Below are 25,341 nucleotides of genomic sequence, written 5' to 3'. Positions count from 1 at the left end.
AGAAGACACATCGAACACAAAAAAGTACATCTTAAACTAAAGGCCAGCAGCTTCCACTGGATTCTTAACGCTCGTTCGCCCCTGCGTCTGGACTACAAGGTTTTGCTCTACAACTCCACTCTCAAGCCCATCTGAAAATATGGCTCCCAGCTATGGGGGAACGCGCGTTCAATCGAAAATCCTGCGAACTATCACTGGGGCACCATGGTATATTCGCAACCAAAACATCCACAGGGTCCTAAGCATTCTTACCGTTAAAGATGAAATAGACAAACAAAAAGCGTCCTACAACGAAAAACTCTCTGTGCACCCCAATCGCCTCGCAAGAGGCTTGACTTGGGTTTCCAGCCGATCGCGTCTACAACGCAACGACCTGCCAAGCCAGCTATAACTTTCGGGCCCCTTTAGCACAACATCAGTCATATGACTGTGAGTTAGATTAATTAGTCTAAGATTTGATACACTTATTGTTAGTATCCAAAGGGAGAAGATTCAATAAATAAATTAGCAAAGCATTTAAAAAAAAAAAAAAATGAATATCAATGCATGTTAAAAATTTACGTTGGTCAATTAAGTAATAGTCTATAACATATTTATCGCGAACATTTTTAGTTTCTGTAGTTTTTTCAAACGGAAGAGCAACTTTTCTGTGCTCTGCTTTGCATAAATTACAAATTTTACATTTATTAATAATGTCTTGAATAAGTTTTTGTGCGTCTGGAAAGTAGTATTTCGTTTCAAAAGTCTCATAAGTCTTTTGAATACCTTGGTGTATTGTTTTCTCATGTATTTCTAATATTTTTTCATGAAAGTCTGCATATGTGGGAAAGTTGGGAAGTACTACTGAAGTTTTTATTAATTTCGTACCAGTATTTGGTTTAATTATTTTCATATAAGCTCGTTGAAAAATTGCAAAGTCTTCGTCATTATTAATGTACATAATAAAATTGTGTCCACATATAAATTTTATAATTATGTCTTTCGCCAAAGTTTCAGTCATGTCACTGTAAATAATTTTATTAATAGTTTTGTTAAAGTAGTGAGTAAGTTCGTTAGTGTCTTGATTTCCCTTTTCAAATATAAGTTGGTGATTAAAAACGTTAACTCGTCGGTAATTTGTATGCAATCACCATTATCTTGTGCACTGCGCACTGTTGCTGCAGTAGTATCTACATCATCTTCATTTTGAAATACCTCTTCAATTTGGTTATCTTTTGATTACTTTTTTGTAATCCTAGATAGAGCATCTGCTACGTGATTCTCTTTACCTTTAATGTACTTTATTTCATAATCAAACTCTCTTAGTTTTATTTTCCAACGTTGTAATTTCATGTTAGGTTCCTTTATATTGTGTAACCAAACATGTTGTTTATGGTCAGAGCATTTTTTAAAACTTTTTCCAAAGAGATAGGGGTGGAAATAGTTAGTCGCCCATACAATAGCTAATAATTATTTTTCAATAGCTGCATAATTTAACTCATGTTCATTTAAAGTTCTACTGGCAAAACAAATGGGTTTCCCTTCTTGGGATAGTACAGCACCTAATGCATAGTTGCTTGCATCTGTAGTTAGATCAAACTTCTTTTCAAAATCTGGATATATGAGAATTGGATCGCTACTTATTAAAGTTTTTAATTGTTCAAACGCTTCAATGTAATAAGGATCGTTTATATTTATTTTTTCTCCTTTCTTTAAGCAGAGAGTCATTGGTTTGTCAATTTTTGCGAAATATTTTATAAATTTACGATAAAATCCATAATGGCCTAAAAATGATTTTATTTGTTTTGGAGAGTTTGAAATTTTAATATCTTGAATAGCTTGAATTTTGGTCACATGTCTCTAGCACCTAAAAACGCGGCAGCGCATCAAGGCAAATGCCTCATTATTGCGTGCAAAAATTGGAAAGCACAACGACGAAACTGCTTGTTGTTTTCAATGGTTCAGCGAAGTCCACTTCGGGATGTTCTCTGAATGATTTGTTGTACGCAGGTCCCTCCATTCAACCAAAAAGGTTCAAGGATCAGTCGATCACGAGGAGTCTAACTATCAAGATCAGTCAAAATTCCAAAGTGAACAGTCAGTCAACCGAGTAAACTACAAGGGAGCCACAAGCCGAATCGCTGGATGCAGCGCCGTGGGAAGCCTACAAGGATCAAGATCGCCACGTCGAGAGGTTCGGGATTGGGACATCAGGAAACTCCAAATTGAGACACAAGTGGCTGAGGTCCGGAAGGCATCAAACGGCGAAGTCAAGGCGTTTGGTTTCCAACTTTGTCACGACCACACCCTGGCGAATCGCCCGGCGGGTCTGTCAGAGTCAAGCGAAAGAGGTCTGCGACAAGGAACCGTGAGCTCGCGGAGGGAAGTTGTCCCAGACCCAGCGTACCTTGCCCGACCAAGCAGTACCTGGCGTGAAGGACGAGCGGTGGATCGATTTGTGGTTTCAAGAGGCGTTGTCCTGGAGAGCCTAGCGATTACTGGCAACGTTCCCGAACAGCAACATCCCAAAATCTCGAGTGCCAGAAACGCCAAGCTGAGGCATTCAAGAGGCGTTGTCCTGGAGGAGCCCAGCTGTTCGGCAAGTCCCGGAACGGCTGTTGCCCAAGGACACGAAAGACAGGAAACAGCGCAGAGGACATCGGCAGCGACGCCAGCAGACATCACCGGCAGCCACGTCACCATCGCCGCGCGGAGCTCATTGGAGAGCGCAGGAGCGTCGCGAACGTCAAGCATTAGTGTGAAGCCGGGTGGAAGGTTCGTCTGCGGTGAGCGAAAAGCAAAGTGAACTGCTAGGCAGCTATCTGCCGTTAGCCTTGACTGTCAGCGCGATCTGAGCAACAACCTAGCGGGACCGTCCGGGACAGAGCAAGGGACAGGTATTGCCTCGAAAGGCGATTCTCTGGAGAGCAAGGCTGGTTTATCCTAGTCTGAGAACGGCGACGCTTCCCTAAGCCTGCATGGCCGAACTCTCTGCGAGTCTAAGGCGCGACAATCGACCCCGAGGCAGCGCGTCGGCAAGCGATCAGAGGCGGCCACTACGAACATATCGAGACACAGGAGCCAGCAGTCGTCAAGTCAACGCGTCGATAGGACAGGACGAGGAACATCATCAGCCAGTAGAACCAGAGCGAGGAGGTACCGAGGTCAGCCCAGTCACATACTCGCTGTATTAATAAATCGAGAATAAAACCCACTGTTACCATTCGAACCCTGTGTTTCCCACTGATCTACGGGGCAGTCACGTCATATAAATTTGGTGGGACGAACATACAATCTTAGGAGCTAGCAGCACGAATCTCGTAGCGAGCAGACCAACAAATCAGCTTCGAATTACGTATCTCCACCAGTTTCTTCAATACATCTTATGGCGCTATAGGCCCGAAGACGAAATTCATGTATACTCGCTTGACACCAAACATACGGCACTAAGCCTGCTGCCTTTTCTGGCAATTCGTTAAATGCAGCAGCTGTCCTGTGATGATGATGCGGAGTTTCCAATTGCAGCCAAGATCATACGCACAAACCTATACGTTGATGATTTAATCTCAGGAGGAGACAGTTATGAAGAGGTTGTTGAAATTCGTCAACAAGTTAAGGAACTCTTGGACAGGGGACATTTTCCGATTCCCAAATGGTGCTCCAACGAGCCTGCGGCGCTAAATGGAGTCAAAGCGTCGGATCGGGAGAAGACTTTAAAGTTCCGCGGCGGATGATACAAAGGCGTTGGGCTTGGCTTGGGATACTCTATCGAATAATTTGCTCCTCAGCTTCTTCTGTCGACCATCGCTAGATTAATGGCCCCGATCATCACCAAGCTAAAGATTTTTATGCAGGTCCTATGGAAGGATAAGCTTGACTGGGATGAGTCCTTACCGCAGTCATTACACTCGTCTTTGTCACAGATCGCAAAAGTAGCTTACTGGAAGTTTCCACGGATTATTTTGCAGCATTACTCATTCTGCGAAGTACAAGGATTTTGTGATGCAAGCATGGCCGCGTACAGCGCTCAAGAGTTACGCCCTTAAAGACCCTCACCTTTCCGAAGCTAAAGTTATCCGCAGCCCTTTTATTGTCCAAGCTCATCTCTGAATTGTGCCTCCAGCGTGCACGCTTCATTGTTGGTCAGATTCTATAATCGTTTTGGCATGGATTCGTCAACCTCCGTCAGACTTTAACATATTTGTCTCAAGCAGGACTTCACAGATACAAGAGAGAACTAAAGGAATGAACTGGAGGCACTGATAGCGCACCTTCAGTCGAGCGTCCCTGACCCTGAGCGTCGACGCAGCGCATTGGTGCTGTCACAGGAAATGGATTTTTCGTATAGTTGCAAAGAGTTGAGAGTTGAGAGCTGAGAGTTTTCGGGTACATATATCGGTTCCATCTAACGCGTAGCTAAGATCGGGTAAGGCATAACCTCTTACAGTCGAGGAAATTAAAGGCGGTACTCATCTGCTCATTAAAGGGATTCAGCGTGTGCACTTTGCCGAGAAGCATATGGCCCTAACTTCGAAGATGCAGCTGTCGCCAAAGAGCAGACTTCTCTCTTTGAACCCATTTCTGGATGAAGGAGGTCTTATGAACGCCTTCGAAGTTCTCAGCTGGATTTCGATGCCAGGCACCCAATGATTCTCCCAAAGTTTCATCGCGTAACCTGAGCCATTAATAATCATTTCCATCGCAAGTTCCTTCGTGCGGGAGAGCGGAGCTTGTTGGCCGCTCTACGGCAGAGGTTCTGGCCTATTGGAGGACGAAAAACGGTTTCTGCTGTCATCAGCAAGTGCATTCAATGCTTCTGATTAAAGCCCAAACTAGTAGAGCACATCATGGCGCCGCCATAAGGATTGGAAATCTCGCACAAATATCAGATCTAACAGTAGTAGCGGTACATCGAACGCAGGCAGCAATCCTCAATGTCGTGACCGAAATAAAAAGGCGTATAGTTGACCCTGCATTAGTCCCCGTAAGTAAATTAAGAACGGCGCTGGTAAATATACTGTGTGGAATTGAATAACTAACAAATTGCAGCGACAATTATACATGGTGGCCTGCCGGCTACCAGATACGGCGGCTACCCTTTGCGAGTACAAGGAACATTATATGTCAAAATGCCCACAATTTTAAGGGTTGACTGCCCCTCAGCGGTATAAAGAAGCGAAAAGGTTTCATCTTTGTTTAAATTACCCACGAAAGGGACACAGCTTACAGCAATGCAGCTTACACGAACTGCCACCAGAAGCATCATACCCTTCTTCATATGGAATCGAATCCCATTGCACCCTCTCCGCAGCCTGGACCTTAAATGCCACCACATATCTCGTCTTTAGTTTCTTCAGCCCTGTCCAAAACAGCACCTGTAGCCTTGTCTCCAAATAATGCTTGCTACCGCCATAGTATATGTCAAAAACAGCTCTGGCGTATTCGTACCATGTCTCTCAAATTAGCTTCGTCACCTCTCGTTTCGCCAATCAACTTCAACTTAAAAGCCATCGCTCAAGCATTTCCATATCCTCGCTAGCATCGAATAAATCGGATTATATTTTTGCACAATTCAGTAACGCAAATTACAGCGCGTCGGTCGCAACTGCTGTTACCCAATTAATTACCGATTATCACCCGCATTTGGACCTTAACGCTTCCGATTGGAAAATACCGGAAAATCTCGACTTGCTTATTGGAGAAACGTTATTCTTCGAGCTGCTTTGTATTGGACAAATTCGTTTAAGAAACCATTTACCCGTCCTTCAGAAAACCAGACTAGGCAGGATCATCTCAGGGTGTCTAAAGGTAGGAGCAACTACGCGCTCATCTTTAGTTTTTTCAGTTCAGGAACCCAGCCGCAGTCGGACTCAGAATCGATATCGAAGGAGGAAGCTCTATGCGAGCAGCTATTTCAATCTGGTCAATATTCGGTTCTGCTTCCTGCCAAAACTAGTTACAACTAGTTGTTGGAAATTCGTGCGCTCCTTCGGTTTCAGACTCTCGAAGCTAAATTAGCTTGAAATTTAGAGCTGAAGTCGCAGTACACAGCCTTTATAAGGAATTCCCTCAACCTTGGCCACATGTCTCTAGCACCTAAAAGCGCGGCAGCGCATCAATATTATTTGCCTCATTATTGCGTGCAAAAATTGGAAAGCACAACGACGAAACTGCTTGTTGTTTTCGATGGTTCAGCGAAGTTCACTTCGGGATGTTCTCTGAATGATTTGTTGTACGCAGGTCCCTCCATTCAACCAAAAAGGTTCAAAGATCAGTCGATCACGAGGAGTCTAACTATCAAGATCAGTCAAAATTCCGAAGTGAACAGTCAGTCAACCGAGTAAACTACAAGGGAGCCACAAGGCGAATCACCGGATGCAGCGCCGTGGGAAACCTACAAGGATCAAGATCGCCACGTCGAGAGGTTCGGGATTGGGACATCAGGAAACTCCAAATTGAGACGCAAGTGGCTGAGGTCCGGAAGGCATCAAACGGCGCAGTCAAGGCGTTTGGTTTCCAACTTTGTCACGACCACACCCTTGCGAATCGCCCGGCGGGTCTGTCAGAGTCAAGCGAAAGAGGTCTGCGACAAGGAACCGTGAGCTCGGGGAGGGAAGTTGTATAAGACCCAGCGTACCTTGCCCGACCAAGCAGTACCTGACGTGAAGGACGAGCGGTGGATCGATTTGTGGTTTCAAGAGGCGTTGTCCTGGAGAGCCTAGCGATTACTGGCGACGTTCCCGAACAGCAACATCCCAAAATCCCGAGTGCCAGAAACGCCAAGCTGAGACATTCAAGAGGCGTTGTCCTGGAGGATCCCAGCTGTTCGGCAAGTCCCGGAAAGGCTGTTGCCCAAGGACACGAAAGACAGGAAACAGCGCAGAGGACATCGGCAGCGACGCCAGCAGACATCACCGGCAGCCACGTCACCATCGCCGCGCGGAGCTCATAAAGCAAAGTGAACTGCTAGGCAGCTTTCTGGCGTTAGCCTTGACTGTCAGCGCGATCTGACCAACAACCTAGCGGGACCGTCCGGGACAGAGCAAGGGACAGGTATTGCCTCGAAAGGCGATTCTCTGGAGAGCAAGGCTGGTTTATCCTAGTCTGAGAACGGCGACGCTTCCCTAAGCTTCTAAGCTTCTAAGGCGCGACAATCGACCCCGAGGCAGCGCGTCGGCAAGCGATCAGAGGCGGCCACTATGGCCCCGATCATCACCAAGCTAAAGATTTTTATGCAGGTCCTATGGAAGGATAAGCTTGACTGGGAAGAGTCCTTACCGCAGTCACTACACCCGCCTTTGTTGGAGCACATGTCACAGATCGCAAAAGTAGCTTACTGGAAGTTTCCACGGATTATTTTGCATTATTTTGGCGTTAAAATGTGATTTATTTTCTACTGGATTTTAAACAAATGTAAATGTATAATGTAAATGTAAAATGTAAGAGGGTGTGTTACGTACGCCCTCCACATAGAAAGATTCACATAGAGAAACAACGACGAATCTTTAGCCAGGGGGAGGGGTGCATGTGACTAACCAGACTCATACTGGTAAAGGCAGAAGAAAAAGCAATTCGGCAATTCTCGGGTGTCGCGTGACCAGAACAACGGCCACTATCGACCTATTGGTAACCATACTCCGGTAGCTGGCAAAGGGCAACAGCCGGCCGTTGACTGCCAAGATAGCAGATATCAAGAAACAGTAATTCTAGGTGGGAACACCTAGTTTATCCGATCCGTACCCGCAGCCAAGAAAAAGCTCTAGTCTGGTATAAAAGACCTTAGACAAATAGAAAAAGAGAGAGAATCCATTTGGGTGTCTTGCTGACGGAAGCCGGCAGCTTCGAGGGAAGGCGACTTTCCCTGGGGCAGTCGTCCATGGAGTCTTCTGCCACCAGGACCAGCCACCATATCCAACAGTCCTTGAGGAGAACACAATTGCAGCTCGAAATAATCTTGTGTCGAACCAGCGCCGCTATTGCCATCAAAGAACGTGGAGAAGATCAACAATAAGGAAGACATCCGACATACTGCGATGTTTGTGGACGCAGTATCCGTGATCTCCATGCTCCTGAAATTTGTTCAGCTGTAGGAACCATCCGTTCAGAGCGTAGCGACCAATAGCATACGTCGGAGAAAGTAGTGATGCAATATAAATGTGTTAATCGAGCCAACCAAAGCTAAAGTGAACTCATGCATAACCAAGGACCAATATCCTCAAATAATACAATTGGATAAGAATTGAAAATCAAGCATTCAAACATGCATTGAAATATATTTAAACCAACCGAATCAATAGACAAAGTGCGAATCATGATAAACAATTAGAAAGGACGAATATCTCCCCCAGCCGTTGAAGAAGTCGCATGCCTCTAGCATAATATATATATATTTTGTGTTTAAGTGAATTGATATATTTAAGAACAGCCGTATTTTGGTGCACGTATATTTATATATATATATCCAACATAATATTTTCCCAAAGCCCAGGATCCGGAGCGTCGAGATCTCATCGCCCAGGATTTAAAGAGGGGGTAAGTTTGTCGGGACACGGTTCCTTTCTTATAAACATACATATATAAATATTCGTGCAGTATCCTACAGTTTTATAGAAAACTATAAACTTTTGCAGCGGCGAGTATCAGCCTTGTAGTTATTTGATAATTGCAAGAGCCCTCTGAGCGACGTTTGTAGTCGTAAATAGTCAGCATTTTGCTGATGTGTGCACCTTCACAGGTGGTAAAATCTATACTTTCCGCTAATACAGTAATTGTCAATTAATTTAATCCCTATATGAATTAACCAATATTATGTTATTCAACACCGGCACACGCCGACATAAATATTATTTAATAAATTTATAATGTGAAAAAGAATTGAAAACCATGGCGTGCTAGAACTATAACAAAGGGGGTGTGCTGACGCGAGGAGTGAAGTAGGTCAAGAACAATGACATAACTTTCGACGGACAACCTTGACAATAGGGGATCGTATTGCGCGGCCCGCTACGATCCATTGGCACACGAATGTGTGAAGGGGAGGGAATATGGCCAAAACACAGCCCGATCGTATTGCGATCAAGCGACAGCTAAGCTTGCTGGGCAGTGTGGACTGATGACTGACGAACTTTGTGACTAATATTATTTTCCAGGCACTTTTACTATTTATTCTCGTTATGTTGGAGAGGAGAGAGGCTTACCAAGATCCCACGAACCGAATACGACGTAGCTTATGCCGGCAAATGGTGCCTGAACATCGGACGCCTCTCCCTCGGCCCAAGTCCTTGTCAGGACTCGGGCACTAATACGCCCACGTAACACGTGGTGCGATAAGTACTTAGCCTCCAAAAGAAAAACGAAAATTTTGGAAAAGTGGCGACTTATTTCTAAACATAATCTCCTTTTAGCTCGATACACTTCACCCAGCGATGCTCATACTTCTTTGACCCGTCTGAAAAACACGTTTTCTCGAGGTCTGCAAAATAGGCCTCTGTGGCGGCGACGACCTCCTCATTCGACTCAAATTTCTGTCCAGCGAGTGACTTTTTCAAGTTTGAAATCAAAACGAAGTCACACGGGGCCAAATCTGAAGAATATGGTGGATGGGGTAGCAGTTCGTAGCCCAATTTGGCCTTGGCGAGAGCGGAAGTGTGAGCCGGTGCGTTGTCATGGTGGAAGAGCACTTTTTTCTTCGGCAAATGGGGCCGTATTTTCTGCAATTAGGCGGCGAATCGGCCCAATAATTCGGCATAGTACAGCCCTGTGACCGTTTTGCCCCTCTCCAGGTAGTCGTTGTAGATCACACCTTGTGAATCCCAAGAAACGGTCGCCATCACCTTTCCGGCCGATAAGACAGTCTTCGCCTTCTTCGGAGCAGGTTCGCCGGGCGAAGTCCACTGTTTCGACTGTTCCTTGGTCTCTGGTGTGTACCAGCGGATTCATGTTTCGTCGGCGGTCACGAAACGACGCAGAAACTGCTTCGGATTGCGCTATCTCACGGTTGCGTTTGTTGTCCGGAATGAGCAAACGCGGCACCCATCGCGCCGACAGCTTTCTCATGCCCAAAATTTCATGCACGATAAGACCCACGCGGTCTTTTGACATGGATACTGTCTCAGCTATCTCGCGTATCTTCAATCGGCGTTCTGCCAATACGAGATCGTGGATTTACTCATTCTGCGAAGTACAAGGATTTTGTGATGCAAGCTTGGCCGCGTACGGCGCTCAAGAGTTACGCCTTTGAAGACCCTCACCATTCCGAAGCTAAAGTTATCCGCAACCCTTTTATTGTCCAAGCTCATCTCTGAATTGTGCCTCCAGCGTGCACGCTTCATTGTTTCGTTTGGTTTCCAACTTTGTCACGACCACACCCTGGCGAATCGCCCGGCGGATCTGTCAGAGTCAAGCGAAAGAGGTTTGCGACAAGGAACCGTGAGCTCGGGGAGGGAAGTTGTATAAGACCCAGCGTACCTTGCCCGACCAAGCAGTACCTGGCGTGAAGGACGAGCGGTGGATCGATTTGTGGTTTAAAGAGGCGTTGTCCTGGAGAGCCTAGCGATTACTGGCGACGTTCCCGAACAGCAACATCCCAAAATCCCGAGTGCCAGAAACGCCAAGCTGAGGCATTCAAGAGGCGTTGTCCTGGAGGAGCCCAGCTGTTCGGCAAGTCCCGGAACGGCTGCCCTTTTATTGTCCTTGCTCATCTCTGAATTGTGCCTCCAGCGTGCACGCTTCATTGTTGGTCAGATTCTATAATCGTTTTGGCATGGATTCGTCAACCTCCGTCAGACTTTAACAAATTTGTCTCAAGCTGGACTTCACAGATACAAGAGAGAACTAAAGGAATGAACTGGAGGCACTGATAGCGCACCTTCAGTCGAGCGTCCCTGACCCTGAGCGTCGACGCAGCGCATTGGTGCTGTCACAGGAAATGGATATTTCGTATAGTTGCAAAGAGTTGCTGAGAGTTTTCGGGTACATATATCAGTTCCATCTAACGCGTAGCTAAGATCGGGTAAGGCATAACCTCTTACAGTCGAGGAAATTAAAGGCGGTACTCATCTGCTCATTAAAGGGATTCAGCGTGTGCACTTTGCCGAGAAGTATATGGCCCTAACTTCGAAGATGCAGCTGTCGCCAAAGAGCAGACTTCTTTCTTTGAACCCATTTCTGGATGAAGGCGTACGCCTTCAAAGTTCTCAGCTGGATTTCGATGCCAGGCACCCAATGATTCTCCCAAAGTTTCATCGCGTAACCTGAGCCATTATTAATTATTTCCATCGCAAGTTCCTTCGTGCGGGAGAGCGGAGCTTGTTGGCCGCTCTACGGCAGAGGTTCTGGCCTATTGGAGGACGAAAAACGGTTTCTGCTGTCATCAGCAAGTGCATTCAATGCTTCAGATTAAAGCCCAAACTAGTAGTAGTAGTATCTCGCACAAATATCAGATCTAACAGTAGTAGCGGGACATCGAACGCAGGCAGCAATCCTCAATGTCGTGACCGAACTAAAAAGGCGTATAGTTGACCCTGCATTAGTCCCCGTAAGTAAATTAAGAACGGCGCTGGTAAATATACTGTGTGGAATTGAATAACTAACAAATTGCAGCGACAATTATACATGGTGGCCTGCCGGCTACCAGATACGGCGGCTACCCTTTGCGAGTACAAGGAACATTATATGTCAAAATGCCCACAATTTTAAGGGTTGACTCCCCTTCGGCGGTATAAAGAAGCGAAAAGGTTTCATCTTTGTTTAAATTACCAACGAAAGGGACACAGCTTACAGCAATGCAGGTCTGGCAATTGTACGAACTGCCACCAGAAGCATCATACCCTTCTTCATATGGAATCGAATCCCATTGCACCCTCTCCGCAGCCTGGACCTTAAATGCCACCACATATCTCGTCTTTAGTTTCTTCAGCCCTGTCCAAAACAGCACCTGTAGCCTTGTCTCCAAATAATGCTTGCTACCGCCATAGTATATGTCAAAAACAGCTCTGGCGTATTCGTACCATGTCTCTCAAATTAGCTTCGTCACCTCTCGTTTCGCCAATCAACTTCAACTTAAAAGCCATCGCTCAAGCATTTCCATATCCTCGCTAGCATCGAATAAATCGGATTATATTTTTGCACAATTCAGTAACGCAAATTACAGCGCGTCGGTCGCAACTGCTGTTACCCAATTAATTACCGATTATCACCCGCATTTGGACCTTAACGCTTCCGATTGGAAAATACCGGAAAATCTCAAGCTCGCCGGCTATCTCTTTTACAAAAGTGAGCGCATCGACTTGCTTATTGGAGAAACGTTATTCTTCGAGCTGCTTTGTATTGGACAAATTCGTTTAAGAAACCATTCACCCGTCCTTCAGAAAACCAGACTAGGCTGGATCATCTCAGGGTGTCTAAAGGTAGGAGCGTCTACGCGCTCATCTTTAGTTTCTTCAGTCCAGGAACCCAGCCGGACTCAGAGTCGATATCGAAGGAGGAAGCTCTTTGCGAGCAGCTATTTCAACAACAGTACACTCGGCTGGAATCTGCCGAAACTAGTTACAACTAGTTCTTGGAAATTCGTGCGCTCCTCCGGTTTCAGACACTCGAAGCTATATTAGCTAGAACTTTAGATCTGAAGTCGCAGTACACAGCCTTTATAAGGAATTACGTCAACTTTGGCCACATGTCTCTAGCACCTAAAAACGCGGCAGCGCATCAATATTATTTACCTCATTATTGCGTGAAAAAATTGGAAAGCACAACTACGAAGCTGCTAGTTGTTTTCGATGGTTCAGCGAAGTCCACTTCGGGATGTTCTGATTGATTTGTTGTACGCAGGTCGCCCCATTCAACTAAAAAGGTTCAAGGATCAGTCGATCACGAGGAGTCAAACTATCAAGATCAGTCAAAATTCCAAAGTTAACAGTCAGTCAACCGAGTAAACTACAAGGGAGCCACAAGGCGAGCAAGATCGCCACGTCGAAAGGTTCGGGATTGGGACATCAGGAAAGTCCAAATCACACGGCGAAGTCAAAGCGTTTGGTTTCCAACTCGGTTTGTCACGACCACACCCTGGCGAATCGCCAGCCGGGTCTGTCAGAGTCAAGCGAAAGAGGTCTGCCACAAGGAACCGTGAGCTCGGCGAGGGAAGTTGTCTAAGACCCAGCGTACCTTGCCCGAGCAAGCAGGACCTGGCGTGAAGAACGAGCGGTGGATCGATTTGTGGTTTCAAGAGTCGTTGTCCTGGAGAGCCCTGCGATTACTGGCGACGTTCCCGAACAGCTGAGGCATTCAAGAGGCGTTGTCCTGGAGGAGCCCAGCTGTTCGGCAAGTCCCGGAACGGCTGTTGCCCAAGGACACGAAAGACAGGAAACAGCGCAGAGGACATCGGCAGCGACGCCAGCAGACATCACCGGCAGCCACGTCACCATCGCCGCGCGGAGCTCATTGGAGAGAGCAGGAGCGTCGCGGACGTCAAGCATTAGGGTGAAGCCGGGTGGAAGGTTCGTCTGCGGTGAGCGAAAAGCAAAGTGAACTGCTAGGCAGCTATCTGGCGTTAGCCTTGACTGTCAGCGCGATCTGAGCAACAACCTAGCGGGACCGTCCGGGACAGGTATTGCCTCGAAAGGCTATTCTCTGGAGAGCAAGGCTGGTTTATCCTAGTCTGAGAACGACGACGCTTCCCTAAGCCCGCAATGAAGAACTCTCTGCAAGTCTAAGGCGCGACAATCGACCCCGAGGCAGCGCGTCGGCAAGCGATCAGAGGCGGCCACTACGAACATCTCGAGACACAGGAGCCAGCAGTCGTCAAGTCAACGCGTCGATAGGCCAGGACGAGGAACATCATCAGCCAGTAGAACCAGAGCGAGGAGGTACCGAGGCCAGCCCAGTCACACACTCGCTGTATTAAAAAAACGAGAATGAAACCCACTGTTACCATTCGAACCCTGTGTTTCCCACTGATCTACGGGGCAGTCACGTCATATAAATTTGGTGGGACGAACATACAATCTTAGGAGCTAGCAGCACGAATCTCTTAGCGAGCAGACCAACAAATCTGCTTCGAATTACGTATCTCCACCAGTTTCTTCAATACATCTTATGGCGCTATAGGCCCGAAGACGAAATTCAAGTATACTCGCTTGACACCAAACGTATGGCACTAAGCCTGCTGCCTTTTTTGGCAATTCGTACCATGCAGCAGCTATCCTATGATGATGAAGCGGAGTTTCCAATTGCAGCCAAGATCATACGCACAAACTTATACGTTGATGATTTAATCTCAGGAGGAGACAGTTATGAAGAGGTTGTTGAAATTCGTCAACAAGTTAAGGAACTCTTGGACAGGGGACATTTTCCGATTCCCAAATGGTGCTCCAACGAGCCTGCGGCGCTAAATGGAATAAAAGCGCGGCGGATGATACAAAGGCGTTGGGTTTGGCTTGGGATACTCTATCGGATAATTTGCTCCTCAGCTTCTTAAGCGGGTGGACAGGTTAGCCCGCAACCAAGCGCTGCATTCTGTCGACCATCGCTAGATTAATGGCCCCGATCATCACCAAGCTAAAGATTTTTATGCAGGTCCTATGGAAGGATAAGCTTGACTGGGAAGAGTCCTTACCGCAGTCACTACACCCGCCTTTGTTGGAGCACATGTCACAGATCGCAAAAGTAGCTTACTGGAAGTTTCCACGGATTATTTTGCAGCATTACTCATTCTGCGAAGTACAAGGATTTTGTGACGCAAGCTTGGCCGCTTACGGCGCTCAAGAGTTACGCCCTTGAAGACCCTCACCATTCCGAAGCTAAAGTTATCCGCAGCCCTTTTATTGTCCAAGCTCATCTCTGAATTTTCCTTCAGCGTGCACGCTTCATTGTTGGTGAGATTCTAAAATCGTTTTGGCATGGATTCGTCAACCTCCGTCAGACTTTAACATATTTGTCTCAAGCAGGACTTCACAGATACAAGAGAGAACTAAAGGAATGAACTGGAGGCACTGATAGCGCACCTTCAGTCGAGCGTCCCTGACCCTGAGCGTCGACGCAGCGCATTGGTGCTGTCACAGGAAATGGATATTTCGTATAGTTGCAAAGAGTTGCTGAGAGTTTTCGGGTACATATATCGGTTCCATCTAACGCGCAGCAAAGATCGGGTTAGGCATAACCTCTTACAGTCGAGGAAATTAAAGGCGGTACTCATCTGCTCATTAAAGGGATTCAGCGTGTGCACTTTGCCGAGAAGAATATGGCCCTAACTTCGAAGATGCAGCTGTCGCCAAAGAGCAGACTTCTTTCTTTGAACCCATTTCTGGATGAAGGCGTACGCCTTCAAAGTTCTCAGCTGGATTTCGATGCCAAGCACCCAATGATTCTCCCAAAGTTTCATCGCGTAACCTCAGCCAGGTTCTGGCCTATTGGAGGACGAAAAACGGTTTCTGCTGTCATCAGCAAGTGCATTCAATGCTTCAGATTAAAGCTCAAACTAGTAGAGCACATCATGGTGCTGCTCTTAGAGGATCGTGTTCAGCCGAAACGCCCATTTGTAATCGCTGAAGTTGATTTTTGTTAACCCATTCAATTCATTGTCGGAGGTCAGGAACAGGCCTCCTATGAAATGCTACATAGCCATTTTCCTTTGTTTCGTCATTGAGGCTACACACTTGGAAGAAGTCGAGGATATTTCAACTCAATCTTTTATTGCAGCGCTAATAAGATTTATAAGCCTGAGGGGGGAAGACTCAAACGATCTGGTCGGACAACGCAACCAATTTTGTGGGAGCCGAAAATGAGGTTATTGAGCCTCGGCAGTTGTTCCTCAGCGATTCTCAAAGCAGCGAGTTTTGGAGTTCCCTTACTTCGATGGAAATTAAGTTTCCCACACTTTGAAGGCTTGTGGGAAGGCGCGGTAAAATCCGCGAAATAACATTTTGAAATCGTTGTTGAAAAGTCGTTACTTACATTTCATGAGCTGCGCACCTTAGTTTGTGAATTTTCTGCAATGTTAAACTCACAGCCACACTTTCCCATTTCAGAGAACCCAGATGACATCGACGTTTTGACGCCTGCTTACTTTCTCATTTGGTCTACATTTACCTCAATGGACGAACCTGACGTCTGACATGTGTGCCAAATGCAGCAAATATTCCGGCGCAAATGGAGCACCATCAACTTTTCGTTGCTGCAGGAGCGAAGCAAATGGCAAAGGGCAACGAGGAAGTTAACTGTCCTGCCCCTTGAAACCACTTCACTTCGAAGTATGGGAGCATGTCAGGAGCAATCACTTAATTGAAGTAAAATCACTGATTGTTTGTTATTTGGTCAGCATCACTGACAACAAGAATGTAAACAAAGGATTCCTGAATTATCTATTTTGTATGCGTGCACGTATGGATAAGATGAGATAAGCGCGTTCAGTCGCTGATCTCCGCTCATCTTGCATTCGCTCGTTATCGTTTTCGGAACTCAGTCGCATCGCTGCAGAAATAAACACTTACATAAAAACAAAAACTCTCAGCTTTTTATTCAGCACTGTTCCGGCATCGCATACGTTTTGTTAAAAATTCGCTTTAAAAGGTGTCATAAATTAATGCCACCTTGAAACACTCGTTAATGGCCGTTTTGGGTGCTAGATTCCCAAAATGGAAGACACTATCCGCCAGATCATGGCAAAGGAAGTGTACAACACACATCCGCTAAGGAACATCATGAAAACTAGTAATGACTTAATGTAGTTTGAAAATGCCATTAGGACTGGAAATCTCGCACAAATATCAGATCTAACACTAGTAGCGGGACACATCAAGCGAACGCAGGCAGCAATCATCAACGTCGTGACCGAACTAAAAAGGCGTATAGTTGACCCTGCATTAGTCCCCGTAAGTAAATTAAGAACGGCGCTGGTAAATATACTGTGTGGAGTTGAATAACTAACAAATTGCAGCGACAATTATACATGGTGGCCTGCCGGCTACCAGATACGGCGGCTACCCTTTGCGAGTACAAGGAACATTATATGTCAAAATGCTCACAATTTTTAGGATTGACTGCCCCTCAGCGGTATAAAGAAGCGAAAAGGTTTCATCTTTGTTTAAATTACCCACGAAAGGGACACAGGAAAATCTCGAGTTCGCCGACTATCTCTTTTACAAAAGTCGGCGCATCGACTTGCTTATTGGAGCAACGTTATTTTTCGAGCTGCTTTGTATTGGACAAATTCGTTTAAGAAACCATTTACCCGTCCTTCAGAAAACCAGACTAGGCTGGATCATCTCAGGGTGTCTAAAGGTAGGAGCGTCTACGCGCTCATCTTTAGTTTCTTCAGTTCAGGAAACCAGCCGGACTCAGAGTCGATATCGAAGGAGGAAGCTCTTTGCGAGCAGCTATTTCAACAACAGTACACTCGGCTGGAATCTGGCCAATATTCGGTTCTGCTTTCTGCCGAAACTAGTTACAACTAGTTCTTGGAAATTCGTGCGCTCCTTCGGTTTCAGACACTCGAAGCTAAATTAGCTAGAAATTTAGATCTGAAGTCGCAGTACACAGCCTTTATAAGGAATTACGTCAACCTTGGCCACATGTCTCTAGCACCTAAAAACGCGGCAGCGCATCAACATTATTTGCCTCATTATTGCGTGAAAAAATTGGAAAGCACAACTACGAAGCTGCTTGTTGTTGATTGATTTGTTGTACGCAGGTCGCCCCATTCAACCAAAAAGGTTCAAGGATCAGTCGATCACGAGGGGTCAAACTATCAAGATCAGTCAAAATTCCAAAGTTAACAGTCAGTCAACCGAGTGAACTACAAGGGAGCCACAAGGCGAGCAAGATCGCCACGTCGAAAGGTTCGGGATTGGGACATCAGGAAAGTCCAAATCACACGGCGAAGTCAAAGCGTTTGGTTTCCAACTCGGTTTGTCACGACCACACCCTGGCGAATCGCCAGCCGGGTCTGTCAGAGTCAAGCGAAAGAGGTCTGCCACAAGGAACCGTGAGCTCGGGGAGGGAAGTTGTCTAAGACCCAGCGTACCTTGCCCGAGCAAGCAGGACCTGGCGTGAAGAAGAGCGGTGGATCGATTTGTGGTTTCAAGAGTCGTTATCCTGGAGAGCCCTGCGATTACTGGCGACGTTCCCGAACAGCTGAGGCATTCAAGAGGCGTTGTCCTGGAGGAGCCCAGCTGTTCGGCAAGTCCCGGAACGGCGGTTGCCCAAGGACACGAAAGACAGGAAACAGCGCAGAGGACATCGGCAGCGACGCCAGCAGACATCACCGGCAGCCACGTCACCATCGCCGCGCGGAGCTCATAAAGCAAAGTGAACTGCTAGGCAGCTTTCTGGCGTTAGCCTTGACTGTCAGCGCGATCTGAGCAACAACCTAGCGGGACCGTCCGGGACAGAGCAAGGGACAGGTATTGCCTCGAAAGGCGATTCTCTGGAGAGCAAGGCTGGTTTATCCTAGTCTGAGAACGGTGACGCTTCCCTAAGCCCGCAAGGCCGAACTCTCTGCGAGTCTAAGGCGCGACAATCGACCCCGAGGCAGCGCGTCGGCAAGCGATCAGAGGCGGCCACTACGAACATCTCGAGACACAGGAGCCAGCAGTCGTCAAGTCAACGCGTCGATAGGCCAGGACGAGGAACATCATCAGCCAGTAGAACCAGAGCGTGGAGGTACCGAGGCCAGCCCAGTCACACACTCGCTGTATTAATAAATCGAGAATAAAACCCACTGTTACCATTTGAACCCTGTGTTTTCTCATTGATCTACGGGGCAGTCACGTTATATAAATTTGGTGGGACGAACATACAATCTTAGGAGCTAGCAGCACGAATCTCGTAGCGAGCAGACCAACAAATCAGCTTCGAATTACGTATCTCCACCAGTTTCTTCAATACATCTTATGGCGCTATAGGCCCGAAGACGAACTTCAAGTATACTCGCTTGACACCAAATGTACGGCACTAAGCCTGCTGCCTTTTCTGGCAATTCGTACAATGCAGCAGCTATCCTGTGATGATGAAGCGGAGTTTCCAATTGCAGCCAAGATCATACGCACAAACCTATACGTTGATGATCTAATCTCAGGAGGAGACAGTTATGAAGAGGTTGTTGAAATTCGTCAACAAGTTAAGGAACTCTTGGACAGGGGACATTTTCCGATTACCAAATGGTGCTCCAACGAGCCTGCGGCGCTAAATGGAATAAAAGCGCGGCGGATGATACAAAGGCGTTGGGTTTGGCTTGGGATACTCTATCGGATAATTAGCTCCTCAGCTTCTTAAGCGGGTGGACAGGTTAGCCCGCAACCAAGCGCTGCATACTGTCGACCATCGCTAGATTAATGGCCCCGATCATCACCAAGCTAAAGATTTTTATGCAGGTCCTATGGAAGGATAAGCTTGACTGGGAAGAGTCCTTACCGCAGTCACTACACCCGCCTTTGTTGGCGCACATGTCACAGATCGCAAAAGTAGCTTACTGGAAGTTTCCACGGATTATTTTGCAGCATTACTCATTCTGCGAAGTACAAGGATTTTGTGACGCAAGCTTGGCCGCTTACGGCGCTCAAGAGTTACGCTCTTGAAGACCCTCACCATTCCGAAGCTAAAGTTATCCGCAGCCCTTTTATTGTCCAAGCTCATCTCTGAATTTTCCTTCAGCGTGCACGCTTCATTGTTGGTCAGATTCTAAAATCGTTTTGGCATGGATTCGTCAACCTCCGTCAGACTTTAACATATTTGTCTCAAGCAGGACTTCACAGATACAAGAGAGAACTAAAGGAATGAACTGGAGGCTCTGAAAGCGCACCTTCAGTCGAGCGTCCCTGACCCTGAGCGTCGACGCAGCGCATTGGTGCTGTCACAGGAAATGGATATTTCGTATAGTTGCAAAGAGTTGCTGAGAGTTTTCGGGTACATATATCGGTTCCATCTAACGCGCAGCAAAGATCGGGTTAGGCATAACCTCTTACAGTCGATTAAATTAAAGGCGGTACTCATCTGCTCATTAAAGGGATTCAGCGTGTGCACTTTGCCGAGAAGCATATGGCCCTAACTTCGAAGATGCAGCTGTCGCCAAAGAGCAGACTTCTTTCTTTGAACCCATTTCTGGATGAAGGCGTACGCCTTCAAAGTTCTCAGCTGGATTTCGATGCCAAGCACCCAATGATTCTCCCAAAGTTTCATCGCGTAACCTCAGCCAGGTTCTGGCCTATTGGAGGACGAAAAACGGTTTCTGCTGTCATCAGCAAGTGCATTCAATGCTTCAGATTAAAGCTCAAACTAGTAGAGCACATCATGGTGCTGCTCTTAGAGGATCGTGTTCAGCCGAAACGCCCATTTGTAATCGCTGAAGTTGATTTTTGTTAACCCATTCAATTCATTGTCGGAGGTCAGGAACAGGCCTCCTATGAAATGCTACATAGCCATTTTCCTTTGTTTCGTCATTGAGGCTACACACTTGGAAGAAGTCGAGGATATTTCAACTCAATCTTTTATTGCAGCGCTAATAAGATTTATAAGCCTGAGGGGGGAAGACTCAAACGATCTGGTCGGACAACGCAACCAATTTTGTGGGAGCCGAAAATGAGGTTATTGAGCCTCGGCAGTTGTTCCTCAGCGATTCTCAAAGCAGCGAGTTTTGGAGTTCCCTTACTTCGATGGAAATTAAGTTTCCCACACTTTGAAGGCTTGTGGGAAGGCGCGGTAAAATCCGCGAAATAACATTTTGAAATCGTTGTTGAAAAGTCGTTACTTACATTTCATGAGCTGCGCACCTTAGTTTGTGAATTTTCTGCAATGTTAAACTCACAGCCACACTTTCCCATTTCAGAGAACCCAGATGACATCGACGTTTTGACGCCTGCTTACTTTCTCATTTGGTCTACATTTACCTCAATGGACGAACCTGACGTCTGACATGTGTGCCAAATGCAGCAAATATTCCGGCGCAATTGGAGCACCATCAACTTTTCGTTGCTGCAGGAGCGAAGCAAATGGCAAAGGGCAACGAGGAAGTTAACTGTCCTGCCCCTTGAAACCACTTCACTTCGAAGTATGGCTCTTCCAACGGGGGGAGCATGTCAGGAGCAATCACTTAATTGAAGTAAAATCACTGATTGTTTGTTATTTGGTCAGCATCACTGACAACAAGAATGTAAACAAAGGATTCCTGAATTATCTATTTTGTATGCGTGCACGTATGGATAAGATGAGATAAGCGCGTTCAGTCGCTGATCTCCGCTCATCTTGCATTCGCTCGTTATCGTTTTCGGAACTCAGTCGCATCGCTGCAGAAATAAACACTTACATAAAAACAAAAACTCTCAGCTTTTTATTCAGCACTGTTCCGGCATCGCATACGTTTTGTTAAAAATTCGCTTTAAAAGGTGTCATAAATTAATGCCACCTTGAAACACTCGTTAATGGCCGTTTTGGGTGCTAGATTCCCAAAATGGAAGACACTATCCGCCAGATCATGGCAAAGGAAGTGTACAACACACATCCGCTAAGGAACATCATGAAAACTAGTAATGACTTAATGTAGTTTGAAAATGCCATTAGGACTGGAAATCTCGCACAAATATCAGATCTAACACTAGTAGCGGGACACATCAAGCGAACGCAGGCAGCAATCATCAACGTCGTGACCGAACTAAAAAGGCGTATAGTTGACCCTGCATTAGTCCCCGTAAGTAAATTAAGAACGGCGCTGGTAAATATACTGTGTGGAGTTGAATAACTAACAAATTGCAGCGACAATTATACATGGTGGCCTGCCGGCTACCAGATACGGCGGCTACCCTTTGCGAGTACAAGGAACATTATATGTCAAAATGCTCACAATTTTTAGGATTGACTGCCCCTCAGCGGTATAAAGAAGCGAAAAGGTTTCATCTTTGTTTAAATTACCCACGAAAGGGACACAGGAAAATCTCGAGTTCGCCGACTATCTCTTTTACAAAAGTCGGCGCATCGACTTGCTTATTGGAGCAACGTTATTTTTCGAGCTGCTTTGTATTGGACAAATTCGTTTAAGAAACCATTTACCCGTCCTTCAGAAAACCAGACTAGGCTGGATCATCTCAGGGTGTCTAAAGGTAGGAGCGTCTACGCGCTCATCTTTAGTTTCTTCAGTCCAGGAACCCAGCCGGACTCAGAGTCGATATCGAAGGAGGAAGCTCTTTGCGAGCAGCTATTTCAACAACAGTACACTCGGCTGGAATCTGGCCAATATTCGGTTCTGCTTTCTGCCGAAACTAGTTACAACTAGTTCTTGGAAATTCGTGCGCTCCTTCGGTTTCAGACACTCGAAGCTAAATTAGCTAGAAATTTAGATCTGAAGTCGCAGTACACAGCCTTTATAAGGAATTACGTCAACCTTGGCCACATGTCTCTAGCACCTAAAAACGCGGCAGCGCATCAACATTATTTGCCTCATTATTGCGTGAAAAAATTGGAAAGCACAACTACGAAGCTGCTTGTTGTTGATTGATTTGTTGTACGCAGGTCGCCCCATTCAACCAAAAAGGTTCAAGGATCAGTCGATCACGAGGGGTCAAACTATCAAGATCAGTCAAAATTCCAAAGTTAACAGTCAGTCAACCGAGTGAACTACAAGGGAGCCACAAGGCGAGCAAGATCGCCACGTCGAAAGGTTCGGGATTGGGACATCAGGAAAGTCCAAATCACACGGCGAAGTCAAAGCGTTTGGTTTCCAACTCGGTTTGTCACGACCACACCCTGGCGAATCGCCAGCCGGGTCTGTCAGAGTCAAGCGAAAGAGGTCTGCCACAAGGAACCGTGAGCTCGGGGAGGGAAGTTGTCTAAGACCCAGCGTACCTTGCCCGAGCAAGCAGGACCTGGCGTGAAGAAGAGCGGTGGATCGATTTGTGGTTTCAAGAGTCGTTATCCTGGAGAGCCCTGCGATTACTGGCGACGTTCCCGAACAGCTGAGGCATTCAAGAGGCGTTGTCCTGGAGGAGCCCAGCTGTTCGGCAAGTCCCGGAACGGCGGTTGCCCAAGGACACGAAAGACAGGAAACAGCGCAGAGGACATCGGCAGCGACGCCAGCAGACATCACCGGCAGCCACGTCACCATCGCCGCGCGGAGCTCATAAAGCAAAGTGAACTGCTAGGCAGCTTTCTGGCGTTAGCCTTGACTGTCAGCGCGATCTGAGCAACAACCTAGCGGGACCGTCCGGGACAGAGCAAGGGACAGGTATTGCCTCGAAAGGCGATTCTCTGGAGAGCAAGGCTGGTTTATCCTAGTCTGAGAACGGTGACGCTTCCCTAAGCCCGCAAGGCCGAACTCTCTGCGAGTCTAAGGCGCGACAATCGACCCCGAGGCAGCGCGTCGGCAAGCGATCAGAGGCGGCCACTACGAACATCTCGAGACACAGGAGCCAGCAGTCGTCAAGTCAACGCGTCGATAGGCCAGGACGAGGAACATCATCAGCCAGTAGAACCAGAGCGTGGAGGTACCGAGGCCAGCCCAGTCACACACTCGCTGTATTAATAAATCGAGAATAAAACCCACTGTTACCATTTGAACCCTGTGTTTTCTCATTGATCTACGGGGCAGTCACGTTATATAAATTTGGTGGGACGAACATACAATCTTAGGAGCTAGCAGCACGAATCTCGTAGCGAGCAGACCAACAAATCAGCTTCGAATTACGTATCTCCACCAGTTTCTTCAATACATCTTATGGCGCTATAGGCCCGAAGACGAACTTCAAGTATACTCGCTTGACACCAAATGTACGGCACTAAGCCTGCTGCCTTTTCTGGCAATTCGTATAATGCAGCAGCTATCCTGTGATGATGAAGCGGAGTTTCCAATTGCAGCCAAGATCATACGCACAAACCTATACGTTGATGATCTAATCTCAGGAGGAGACAGTTATGAAGAGGTTGTTGAAATTCGTCAACAAGTTAAGGAACTCTTGGACAGGGGACATTTTCCGATTACCAAATGGTGCTCCAACGAGCCTGCGGCGCTAAATGGAATAAAAGCGCGGCGGATGATACAAAGGCGTTGGGTTTGGCTTGGGATACTCTATCGGATAATTAGCTCCTCAGCTTCTTAAGCGGGTGGACAGGTTAGCCCGCAACCAAGCGCTGCATACTGTCGACCATCGCTAGATTAATGGCCCCGATCATCACCAAGCTAAAGATTTTTATGCAGGTCCTATGGAAGGATAAGCTTGACTGGGAAGAGTCCTTACCGCAGTCACTACACCCGCCTTTGTTGGCGCACATGTCACAGATCGCAAAAGTAGCTTACTGGAAGTTTCCACGGATTATTTTGCAGCATTACTCATTCTGCGAAGTACAAGGATTTTGTGACGCAAGCTTGGCCGCTTACGGCGCTCAAGAGTTACGCTCTTGAAGACCCTCACCATTCCGAAGCTAAAGTTATCCGCAGCCCTTTTATTGTCCAAGCTCATCTCTGAATTTTCCTTCAGCGTGCACGCTTCATTGTTGGTCAGATTCTAAAATCGTTTTGGCATGGATTCGTCAACCTCCGTCAGACTTTAACATATTTGTCTCAAGCAGGACTTCACAGATACAAGAGAGAACTAAAGGAATGAACTGGAGGCTCTGAAAGCGCACCTTCAGTCGAGCGTCCCTGACCCTGAGCGTCGACGCAGCGCATTGGTGCTGTCACAGGAAATGGATATTTCGTATAGTTGCAAAGAGTTGCTGAGAGTTTTCGGGTACATATATCGGTTCCATCTAACGCGCAGCAAAGATCGGGTTAGGCATAACCTCTTACAGTCGAGGAAATTAAAGGCGGTACTCATCTGCTCATTAAAGGGATTCAGCGTGTGCACTTTGCCGAGAAGCATATGGCCCTAACTTCGAAGATGCAGCTGTCGCCAAAGAGCAGACTTCTTTCTTTGAACCCATTTCTGGATGAAGGCGTACGCCTTCAAAGTTCTCAGCTGGATTTCGATGCCAAGCACCCAATGATTCTCCCAAAGTTTCATCGCGTAACCTCAGCCAGGTTCTGGCCTATTGGAGGACGAAAAACGGTTTCTGCTGTCATCAGCAAGTGCATTCAATGCTTCAGATTAAAGCTCAAACTAGTAGAGCACATCATGGTGCTGCTCTTAGAGGATCGTGTTCAGCCGAAACGCCCATTTGTAATCGCTGAAGTTGATTTTTGTTAACCCAGGCCTCCTATGAAATGCTACATAGCCATTTTCCTTTGTTTCGTCATTGAGGCTACACACTTGGAAGAAGTCGAGGATCTTTCAACTCAATCTTTTATTGCAGCGCTAATAAGATTTATAAGCCTGAGGGGGAAAGACTCAAACGATCTGGTCGGACAACGCAACCAAATTTGTGGGAGCCGAAAATGAGGTTATTGAG

The 25,341-nt window shown here is 46.7% G+C and overlaps 1 protein-coding gene across 1 annotated transcript in view; it reads left to right on the top strand.

Annotated features, from left to right (window-relative positions):
* PDZ-GEF (PDZ domain-containing guanine nucleotide exchange factor) overlaps positions 1–16,106 on the top strand; it is a 109,795-nt gene extending 93,689 nt beyond the window's left edge. Inside the window, exon 6 of the mRNA XM_070998393.1 lies at positions 16,002–16,106. Within this exon, the coding sequence (XP_070854494.1) occupies positions 16,002–16,087 (86 nt within the window). The 3' untranslated portion in view covers positions 16,088–16,106. The remainder of the gene's footprint in view (positions 1–16,001) is intronic.
* The last annotated feature ends 9,235 nt before the right edge of the window (positions 16,107–25,341 follow it).

This window comes from Drosophila suzukii, assembly GCF_043229965.1.
Source record: "Drosophila suzukii chromosome 2 unlocalized genomic scaffold, CBGP_Dsuzu_IsoJpt1.0 scf_2c, whole genome shotgun sequence".
In the NCBI taxonomy this organism is placed as follows: Eukaryota; Metazoa; Arthropoda; class Insecta; order Diptera; family Drosophilidae; genus Drosophila; species Drosophila suzukii.
Note: the sequence above shows the minus strand (reverse complement) of the source record. Positions and strands in the feature narration are given on the sequence as shown.